Source organism: Phasianus colchicus, chromosome 15 (genome assembly GCF_987193195.1).
Source record: "Phasianus colchicus chromosome 15, bPhaCol1.hap1.1, whole genome shotgun sequence".
Classification (NCBI taxonomy): Eukaryota; Metazoa; Chordata; class Aves; order Galliformes; family Phasianidae; genus Phasianus; species Phasianus colchicus.
In genome coordinates, this window is record NC_143450.1 from 629,349 (window position 1) to 640,924 (window position 11,576).

The following is an 11,576-nucleotide window of genomic DNA, read 5'->3' on the forward strand; positions in this document are numbered from 1 at the left end:
TTTACACTGCCATGTTCTTTATTGCACTGAATGCCAGTGTCTGACTACTACATTATCATCATTCCTACTTAAAGACCCTGGGAGTACTGGTAAGACAGCAGATGCCACAACATTAGTGAATTAGTTTGTATTTCAAATTTGACATAAAACACCTTTGAATTCCACATTTAAAGAATGTCAGCTTCAAAATTACTGAAAACAATCAGCCCAAGGAGACTGCAAAGTGCAAGGCTGGCACTGGGAGCCTCATTCCTGGTCCTGGGGCAGACCTCACACAGTACCAGGCCTCACTCAGCTCTGCTATAAAGCAGTACTTCTCAACACCAATCCCTCAAAACTCAACAATATCAGTCAAATATTCTTACACCCAGATTGAGGTATGATCTTGGCACTATTATTTCATTCTTGAGACAAGGGTTAAAAGACAGAAAAGCATACAGGAACACAGACCACAAAACTTCCCAGGGGCCTCAGTATGCTACCTTCCCTTGGCACTTCAAAGCTAAGGGAAAGAACACTTCAGAGTCAGTACATCATTTAAACAACGTAAATTACAACTCAGCCATAACAACGGAGATACACCATCTCTGTTAAGGTTTGAACTGTAAGTTCTGAAGGCTGTTTCTTCAATTTAAAACAGCTCAAGAAAATTTAAGTCACTAAAATCTATTAATCACCACACATCTTCCAGTTCTGGATCTCGTCCTTACTAGGGCTACTGCCAGCACTCAGCAGTTACCACGTACTTGAAGATAACACCACATCAGCAGAGGATGCCCAGTGTGGCTGAAGCATCATTTCCAGTCACTGCTCATTCTATGATAAGTGAGCAGATATCAAACACATCCTCATGAGATGAATTAACACTGAAATGGCAGAAAACTCAGGAGGGAAAAAGGGAGCTGATAGTTTTCTACCACTCTACTGAATTTCCAGCTTACAAAGGCAGTGTTTTAGGAGTTGGAACATCTCCCTTTTGGGAAGAGCAAGCCACCAAATCATGTTAGCTCTTCCTGAGGCTACAACCCTTGTAACTGTCTGACCCCAAATTTCAGGGGAGCTGTTAATACCCGCACACCACCTGAGCTCTGCAAAGAGTTGCTTTTGCTGACAGCAAATCAGATGGCTCAAATCCATTTAGCTCCAACTACAATAGAAAGTTGACTAAACTACATCTGGATTATCTGAAAGACAGCCTCTATTCCAATATATATTCAGCAGTTATTCAATAATGACACAAGCAGCTATGAGAGCTGGGCCCTAATCTTATTTCAAAATAGCAATTCGTTTTGCAAATGCTGCTACAAAGGTAACAAGAGGGTGGACACAATGCTACCACATCAGTCACAAAGTCCTGGTCCTGAAGTCAGACATTTGCACATAAAACTGTGTGGCGCAGTCTAGTGCTGACACATACCAAATGAAGTCGGCATTCACTGTGGCCACAGAGGAGGCCTGAGGTGCTCCAGAGCACGGCAGACCCAACACCCCTAAGCAGCTCCCCTCCAGCAAGTCAGTTCTAGCCAAGGACCTCAAGTCCAGCACCCCAAGGAACTAGGCAATTCTCACAGATTCAGCTAATATCTAAAACATGCAGATAAAGGAATAAATAAAAGTTAAGGTTGCGTGGGACTACTCTCCCATGCCAGAGATTAATCATCTTAGGGTTTCCATTTCCTTGTGTTAATACTGATAGAAAATGCAAAAGAGGATTCACAATCAAGTGTCTGTCAAAAGATTCAGGCAAATTTAACCGCTTACCCAATCTCTCTCTTAAGCAATCTACAGGCACTAGCTTACACCATGCCAATTTAAGTAGCTTTAGATACTACAGACTACACTATATCACATATCATCTGTCAGCCTCTGGACAAAGCTGCCCACAAACAAGAAATCTGCAATTCATTTTTATTAAAACAGCTGACCCAACATACAGCTATAGCCACAGTTCCATGGTTGCATCCTCTTGGTACAAGGCAGGCAATCAGGAATGTTAAAAGAATTTTATTACAGAAAATGCTGCTCTTTTCAGTCACTTCAAAAAAAAAAAAAAGCAACCATATAGTCAATGTCTGTTAAAAAGAAACAGAATTATGAATGTCTTCCTAATTCACAGAAGAATCTCCTTTTGCAATTAGGAGTTGCCATTTACAGAACTGAAACCAACAGCCATTCAAAATTCACACTAAACCAAGAGCCTGTTAATGACACGTACCAGTCTTCATACCAAAGACCAAATGGAGACAAGCAGATCTTACTATCTGAAATGAGAACTTATACTAAGCACTACTCATTTTCATGTTTCAACCCACTCTAAGTCATGTTTTCAGTGTTCAATTTTATCTACAGATAAGCACCTATTAGAAAAAAATAGAAACAGCCCCTCTTCTTTCCCCACATCTCAGCCCAAGAAACAACAAGTGTAACTCAATATTCTGATTGACTACAATCTAACACAGGTTTCTGGTTTCAGCATAGCCAGGGCTTCCTTGCTGAAGTGTTTTAGTGTCTGGAATTGAATCAAGTGAGGGAAACAAATTCAATTTTTTTTTATGTGATTCTATGATTCTGATGCAAAAGCTCACACCCATTGAGACAGCAAGCGTTCTGAGCCATCTCTTCAAAAAACATCTCACATATATCAACACACAAGCTTAATTAAAGCGTAGATGACTTTTCCAAGTCTACCATCACTCCAGAGGGGCACAGTGATCCAGCACTCAAAATCATACGTACGAATCCCATGAATACACCCTGGTCTAATAATTTGATAATCTATTCCCACATCAATCTTTCAGGCAGAGAGGAGTCTCAACATTTAAAATAACTAAATGTTAAGTTTCCTACAGGCTCATACCAAAATGAAATTCACACTGGCCTTTCCTCCATTCTCAGAGCTGAAGCTAGCAGCAGACATTTTCCAAGGCCTTTATTAATGAGTTTGCGGGTGCTATACTGCTGCAAAACCAGCAAAAACCATCATGTAACTACCCACCCATCAGAGAGTCATTTAAAACACCCAGCATACTAAACAACACAGCACAGATCCCACACTCCACTGAAAACACTACAGGCAACAGTAAAAGTGCTTTGAAATGTAACTATTTCAGAAAAATAAGTAAAGCGTGTGCAGTCCATATATAGTAGTGACCTTAAACTTACAATTCCAAGATGTTAAGTGGCCATTTCATGGATACCTTTTCCCCACGCTATCTTGTCACACCGAAAGCGCACACACACAGAGCAGTGAGCTCTGAGGATGCCATGATATCAGACAGACTGCTCAGCCCCAGCAGCTCATCTTCTCCTTCCACTTGGATCAAACAGTGGATTTACCACCTCCTAGCCATGTAAGATCATTATTTTATTCATTAATTTGAAAAGGGAAGAGTTCAACACGGTTAGGGATTTTCCTGGAGGAAACTCTTAGTTAATCAGTAATCCCTCTGTTTTACTGAAGGCAAATGAGAATAACTCATGGGTCTGGTTGAAGCTTAGTACCTAGAGAAAAAAGAAAAAAAATCACCCAGGAAAATTCAGAGGGACTTTTTAGCTGGCACACAATTCATCATACAGTAAAACATCAATTTTTACTTGACAAACAGTGAATCACCTCTCCTGTAGACTGGCACAGCTTAGTAACTTTCCAAATCCCTCCTGGTGGGAACAGCCAGCCACCCGTGTTCATTCCCACCTACTCCTCCAACAGACACAACGCAGTAACTCAACCGTGGGCAATGTCACCCAGTGTAGGGCAGTGCTGCAGGGTAGGGGTGCTCTGGAAGAGCTGAAGATAAAAAGAAGTTTGAAAAGCAAGCTGCATAACTCCCTCCTAAAAGAGAAGGACAAAAAATAAGCAGTCTCAGTCCATGAAAAGCAATTCAGAGAGGGAGGATTCAGTACAGGACCAATCCTTTTATTTCATTTTTTATAATAATGCTTTCTATACACATCTGAACAGAAGATGCAGAACGCTGCAATAAAAATGAGGAAGTTTTTGAATATTTCTATTGAAAATATCCCTAAGAACTCAAAAAAATCAATACTTTCTCAACTAACATTAAGTAATGAGGTGCAAGAGTAAAAGGAAGACAATATCCTCCAATATGGTACATTTCTTCCATAGAATTCACTTGCTCAGCATCCCTCTGACTATACCCAAAACGAAACCTCCACAACAAATAGGGAGAGCTAGTCACCAGAGGGAAAAAAAAAAAACACAGAACAAAGAGCTATCTATTACTGATATGCACCAAAAGGTTATAGCTCAGACAAGCATGCTACTCTAACAAAATGAATCTATAAATCCAAATATTAATTCACCTCTATCCACTACTCTCCTCTAATTCAGAGGCAGCGTAGTATTATACCATGGCTATAGAAAACAGTATTTTTATCATTTAGAAGTTAAACTAATCTTTAATCACAGAAGACCATGGTCATGAGGTATCAATGAAAAAGTTTCCATTAAAAAATAGCCCTTCAAGCCAAAACTTTTCAAAAAAATTTCTAAATTCACATAACAGTTCAGAAATCGCTGTTTTGTTCAAGTTATGGTAGCAGACATCTCAGCTAGGAGGCTAAGCTTTAAAAAGGACTTCAGACAGCATCTGCATCAGTGCACTTGAGCTGTTATCCACCCATCCACAAGGATCCACACAAGCAAAAATGAAGCAGGTTACTAAAGCTTCAGCTTTGGAACTCAACTTACATACTGAGTTCTGCAAATAGTCCCCAAACATATGAAGTTATTTTACCTGCTTCATGAAGTTATGATTTAGAAATGAGCCTAGGAAAGTTGCCTTATTTGCCTGTCAGACTTTCCTCAGTTTCAAATGGAGAGTCACTTCTGCTCCCTTCCAACAACAGCCTAATGTGAAGCATCTTCACATATGTTACAAGAACTCAAAATGACCTACTAAGATCAAAGCCACACAGCCTTCTCACCTGCAGGGGCTCAAATCCAGTTCTGAACTCCCTCACCAAACATGCCAAGCCAGTAATGTAGCTGCTCCTAGGCGTAAAGGTCAGGCCATATGCATGCGCAGAAGGAGCACCTATTTCCCTTCCCTCCACACCTACTCTTTTCTTTAACTGAACGTCACTAGACAGGACAGTGTTGCAGCAGCAGCATCCTGCTGCCCTCACAGCTCTATCTCAGAATTTTTTGAGATGAGAACAGGATCGAGGAGAGCATCCCAATGCCAATTTCAAGGGAGAGCAGCTGGGTGGCCCCACTTCAAGTCTTCTGATTTGTCAGCTGTAGTCTTGTTTTTCACTAATGTCCAAATGGACCTTTCTCCCCTGTTACCAAATAGTAACTAGTAATTCATACCCATGTGCAAATATGTAACTAGATACAGACGTTCTGCTAAGTTTTGGTAAGTCTTCACAAGGGGATGCACTGCATATTTACATAATTATAATTATATAGTAGTGTTTCACATGTTTATTTTCTATAGCTATCATTAAAAGAATTGCTGACATTTATCTTAGGTCATGTAGTCAACTGGGTCAAGGTGCACTGCAGGGAAACCAGAATATTGCAAGGAAACCAGAATACTGCAATATTGTTAGAAATCATTTCATTTTTAAGTATTATTGAAAAGGAAGTATTAACTACAAGTCAACAGATTGGTTCAGGCTACCACAGGTCAGACTGCTAAAGTAACTGCAACAACTACCAGGACTTCCCAAGAACCAGCACCCGAGGGACTGACACAGGGCTGTGATAGAGGACGGTCAGGAAATCTGGAGAAGGGTCTGCACTAGAAGACAATGGGGATGGAGTGGGCTCCCCAGGACTGCAGACACAGCACTGAACTTGTAGGGTTCAAGAAGCATCTGGACAACACTCTCCTGTGGTCTGGTTTTCACACATTCCTGCATGGAGCCAGAAGTTGGACTCCATGATCCTTAGGGATCCCTTCAAACTCAGGATATTCTGTGATTCTGATCAGGCTGAGCAGGAGTGAATACACTACTAAAAGGCTATCAGCATTATGAAGCCTCTGAATACTTTGAGAAATCTAACCTTGTTATCCCTCCATGTATTAATTAATCATTTCAGAAGGTTTTCCATTTTGTTCTGAAAAATACCAACTGATAAATTTTCAGAGGAAAGAGGAAAGCCTTTTCTGCCTGGCTCAACTTCATTTGCATCAACTTTCTGAATTCCTATTCCTTATGCTTCAGAAAATGCTACTTTTTTTTTTAATAACAATTAAAATTTATTGTTATTTTAAATAATACAATAAATCTGAAATTTGTAAGCATTCAACTGACCTCAAGTCGGAGATGCATTGTTTAGACAATTTAAGCAATGTCATGTTAATAGGGCTCACTGACGTAGCAATAACTTTAATAGATTACATTGAAAATCACAGAAAACCACAGAATTGCCAGGGTTGGAAGGGACCTCAAGGATCATGAATCTCCAACCCCCCTGCCACAGGCAGGACCACCAACCTTCCCATCTAATGCTAGACCAGACTGCCCAGGGCCCCATCCAATCTGGCCTTGAACACCTCCAGGGACGAGGCATCCACAACCTCTCTGGGCAGCCTGTTCCAGTACCTCACCACTCTCTCTGTAAAGAATTTCCCCCATGTCCAACCTAAATCTCCCTTCCCTCAACTTAAAACCATTTCCCCTTGTCCTGCTGTCACTCACCCTTTCAAAGAGTTGATTCCCCTCCTCTTTGTAGGCTCCCTTTAGGTACTGAAAGGCTGCAATGAGGTCACCTCGCAGCCTTTTTTTCTCCAGGCTGAACAAGCCCAGCTCCTTCAGCCTGTCCTCGTAGGGAAGGTGCTCCAGTCCCCTGATCATCTTTGTGGCCCTCCTCTGGACCCTCTCCAACAGCTCCCTGTCTTTTTTGTACTGGGGGCTCCAGACTTGGATGCAGTACTCCAGATGGGGCCTCACAAGAGCAGAGTAGAGAGGAACAATCACCTCCCTGTCCCTGCTGGCCATCCCTCTTTTGATGGAGCCCAGGATACCATTTGCCTTCCGAGCCGCAAGGGCACACTGCTGGCTCATATCAAGTTTTTCATCCATCAAGACCATCAGGTCCTTCTCCACATTACCAATTTAAAACAAAGTATTTATTTTGAATGCCCTCAAAAAAATCTTTTTGAAGTTAAAATACCTAGAATTTGTGAAAAAATGACTTAAGCCCCAGACAAAATCCTCAAGTACTAAACCAATCTGGAGTGCGTGCCATTCAACTAATAATTCTGCCCATTGTAGGAGGTATGTTATGTCTGATTTTTAATTACGCTTTGTGTAAATATCCCCAGAGGCTTATGCAATAGGTAGAGGCTTAAGTAAGGCAAGCTGGAGGAGGCAGGCGGCCTGCTCTGGAGAGAGAGCCCAAGATGTGTGCTGGCTCCGCAGCCGAGGGCCAGTAAGCTCTGGATGCCATGGGGCAGCTGAGCCCTGAGGAGCACACCAGGGCACTTGCTGCACTTACACACTCATCCCCAAAGGCTATGTACTGAACAGAACTCTGAGATCTTTCGGAACATTTGGCAGCACAGCTGGCTTCTTATACTTGATTCACAACAGATCAGCAAACCACACAATCTTGAAAGCACTAACAGTGCCATATTTATCACTTGCTTCAACTTCACATGTCTATGGCCCAGTCTTCTTCCAAGACAGAGTTTGGTAAAAGTCTGCACACCCTGCAGCCGGAAGTCCTCCACCACTGAGGACCCTATGGATTCCACATACGTGCACTATTAATCACTGCCCTGACAGCATGCCTTCACCCTGACCTACAGGCTCTGCAACCAGTATCACAGAGCCTGCTTTGCACTCATGCCTTTGGCACCACTGTTAAGTGCCAGCAGAACTCACAAGGCCTGGTAAGAATGCACTCAAGGATGCACCAAAATTTCACTTCAAGCAAGTAGCCAGCTGCATCCAAATCCCAAACTGCTTCCCAAGCACCGAGGCCAGAGCCACTCTGCTGCTTAGAACACAACTGAAATTCTCTCCAAGCACCCAGAGAATCACAGCTTCCCTTCTATTCTACACAGGAATAGCAGAAAGCCTCCTGGCCTCCTCTTTCCATGGCCAAAGGCATGCTTCAGCTTGCATGTGTTTCTGTTTGCATGTGATAATTTTAACTGGTAATTCTAGAAAATGCTCCATTTGAATTTCTCCTTACAGACCTCTCACAACTCAGTCACACAGCACCCAGTCCAGCCTCTGCTTTCCCAAGCAGCTGAAGCAGCTGCCTGGTGCCTCTCGCAAGCAGGCACTGATCTGGAACGCCAGAAAGCTCCATCCTTCCTCCCCATTTTGCAACACATGATAAACACAGCACCCACTCCTCACTGGCTTCACCTGTAAAAGTGGGACAGCACTCTCACCAAAACTACCTGAAAACCCAATGTAAGAAACACAATACATCTTCTGAAAAGTTAAGCTAAAATACATTATTGCTCTTTACCTTCTCTAGGTAAAAATTTCATTATGTTCATCTTTCTGAAATTCTCTAATGACTTTTTTCTACTTCATCTGCCATTTTAATGAAATCTAATTACTTTAGCATATTACACTCAGACAAAGAAACAAAAACCAAATACTGATGCACAGACACAGCACAGCCTACAGAACACTGCACCATGATTTTCATGGCTTCAAAAGTAGAGAAAAGAGCACATATTAGGGCCTCATGGCAAACATTCCCATTATTTATTTCATTCTCCCTTCTCATTCCCACTAATTTCACACAGTGGTAGCAGCTGAAGGCATACACCCAGATCAGTGACTCATGACATGAGACCACAGTCCAAACAGTCACTGGGTTTTCATAGCAGCGCTACTCAAGAACTGCAGTGTTCCATCCCAATAGTTCAGTTGTCTTGTCTTTGTTCAAAAACAAAACAACCAGGACAAAAAAAGGCAAAAAGTCAAAACCCAAAAAAGCCCACAGCACATTGGCAACAGGTGCTTCTTGAGTTCTCACACTCACAGAAAAAAACAGAAAATTCACCTCTGGCCCTCACAACCATGTTCCATAACCTACCAAGGCTAGAGAGGCGCAAGGCATATCTTTCCCATCCATTTTTCTCCTACACATTGCTCCCCACAATCAGAGACACAAAACCCAAGAATCCCCCAAGCAAGTTCAGTCTCAGAGATTGGCCCAACTCCTCTAACTGCACTCTGGAAGTCTCCAAGTGCTTTAACTTCAACTTAATTTTGATGATATATTTAAAAAAATGCTCTTCTCAGGTTTTTCAAACAAACGATTTTAATTTATCAGCTGTCTGTGAAACCTTTTCTTCAGTGCTAACCTCCTGACTTAAAGCTTGCTATTACTCACAAGACCAATTGAATGCTTATGAACACCTGAGCTGCTCAATCTTCACATCCTTTAAATAATAGGGTGAGCTGAAACAGAATAGCAGAGCTCCACCATTTCCATCTTGCAAGGAAGGCCACAAACATTGTTACATAGTCCATTCCACATCATTTTCCAGGTTCTGTAAGTAGTGTTGCACTTTCAAGGATACATTAACATGTGAACCAGCAGACAAAAAAGACATCAGGAAACTCCTGAGTTACTTGTGTCCTATTCATTCCCGACAGGCCTACCACCTTTCCAAAAGAGGAAGACCGCTCAACACGTAATCCTGTAACACCTTGTGCTCACAACACCAGACTTCTATGGAACATTCATCTCAGGTGAGTTTTATCTGCTTGATCATTAGATTTTGAGCATAGTTATGTGTCCTGCCTCAACCCACAAGCAAAGCAGAAATATGGGTCTCTGTCAGTCTAATCACTTTTTAATTCAGACCTCAGCTGGGCTGGGCAAAAGATGAACAATGGAAGGCAGAAAATTTAGACATACAAGGAAAGATGTAGGCTCCCCTTCTTCCAAAGAAACATGTGCACACACTTAAGTACCCACTCCTGGCCCTCATATTGCACTGGCTATCATCTTCCTCATCCTGCAGAAGCACAAAGAGGCACAAAACACTGAAGCTACAACATGCTTCCAAGTGATGGCCACTCTTCCCTAACTCCCACTAAAAGAACATTAAGTGCTACAGCAGTGGCTGAGATCCTAGCATTTCTTTCTAATTGACAACAAAGACAGTCAGATTCACCCCTTGGTGTGCAACGAGCGGGCAGCAGCAGCAGAGGCCATCTCTTCTTAGGCTACACAAAACAGTCCCAGATACAAGTTCCCAGGGCCAAAATGCTCCATTTGGGCTGGGATGGGGTTCCAGTCCCTCCCACACACCTTTCCCTTGGAACCCTCCACAGGTTTGGCAGATCAAAGGGAAACACCTCCATTACCCTCTGCCATTTCTTCCAGAACGAGGACGTTGGGTAAAGACCACTTCCATTCCACAGAGCCGCACCTACCCGGAATTCAGCACTCTGGGAACCATGGATTCCCCCACCAGAGCCCAGCGCGACAATACCGGGGGCTGGAGGCTTCATTCCGTTCCCGCAGCAGAAGAGATGCCCTCTGCTCGCGGGAGATCCTCACCCACCGCTCGGAACACGGCTCCAAGTGGAAACCGCTCCCAGAGGTCGGCCCGCGCCCACCCTGCGCACGCCGAGAGGAGGCCGCAGGCGCAAGGCCCGGCCGGCCCGGGGCGGAGCGGAACGGCCGGGCCCACCCGCGGCGGGGCCGACCCCTCTCCCCCGTCGGAAGGCCCCGTGCTGGGCGCCGGGACCCCGCCCCCGCGGCTCCGGTGCGGCCGCTCACGCCTACGGCCGCGGTGAGGCCCGGCCGGGAGCAGCGCTGAGGAGAGGCGCGGGCCGCGACCCCCAGCGCCGGGCGGGGCGGCGGGGAGCGCCCGGAGCCGACGGCGACGGCCGGGCGCGGCGGGAGGCCGGCTCTGTCAGGAAGCGGCGGCCGGGCTCGGCCGCGGAGCGCTCACCTCGGACACCTCGTCCTCGTCGCTGCCGGAGCCGCCGCCGCCGCCCCCGCTCCGCAGCACGGCGGCCGCCAGCTTGAAGTCGAGGGCGGCCTCACCGGCCGCGGGTGCGCCGGAGCCTCCGGGACCGCCGGGCCCGGCCTCCCCGAAGAGGCGCACGGCCCGCAGCCCCAGCGGGGAGGGCCCGGCCGCGGCGGGCGGCTCGGCGGCGGGCGGCGCGCGGGGAGCGACCGAGTCGATCTCCTCGTCGCCGAGGGGGGCGGCGGTGCCGTCCGTGAGCATCGCGCTGATCCGGGACCGCCACCGCTCGCAGAGCCCAGCCGTCGCCGTCCCTCACGGCACCGCAGCAGCGCCACTAACTTCTCACACCCTACCCGGCCGCGCCGCCCACCCGCCGCGCTGCCCGCGCCCATTGGCCGGGGGCGTCCCACGGCCGCGCGCTATTGGGCCGCGCCGCCGCCACTCCGAGCGACGTCACGCGTTCCCAGCATGCTGCCTTGAGAGCACACGCCGAGGCGGTTTGAGCCCCCTGCCCCGCCCCGCTTCCCTGGCCTCGCTTCCTGAACTTTCCGGAAGCCGATTGGTTACTCGGAACGTCCGTCAGGCGTCCCGCCTGAGTTTCGGGCGCCAATTGGGTCGCCGAGCTGTCTAACAACCGTAATACGA

General features: G+C 45.8%; 1 protein-coding gene across 10 annotated transcripts in view; it reads right to left on the reverse strand.

The window, feature by feature from the left end:
- The window catches only part of ANKHD1 (ankyrin repeat and KH domain containing 1), a 106,799-nt gene extending 95,484 nt beyond the window's left edge, over window positions 1-11,315 (reverse strand). For 6 of the 10 annotated variants that reach the window (XM_031607063.2, XM_031607064.2, XM_031607062.2 and 3 more), the window contains exon 1: window positions 10,914-11,314. In XM_031607063.2, the coding sequence (XP_031462923.2) occupies window positions 10,914-11,192 (279 nt within the window). In that variant the 5' untranslated portion in view covers window positions 11,193-11,314. Of the gene's footprint in view, window positions 1-10,913 lie in introns of all 10 variants that reach the window. The other 4 variants (XM_031607066.2, XM_031607065.2, XM_090150991.1 and 1 more) reach the window with 2 other exon arrangements.
- Between the last annotated feature and the right edge of the window lie 261 nt (window positions 11,316-11,576).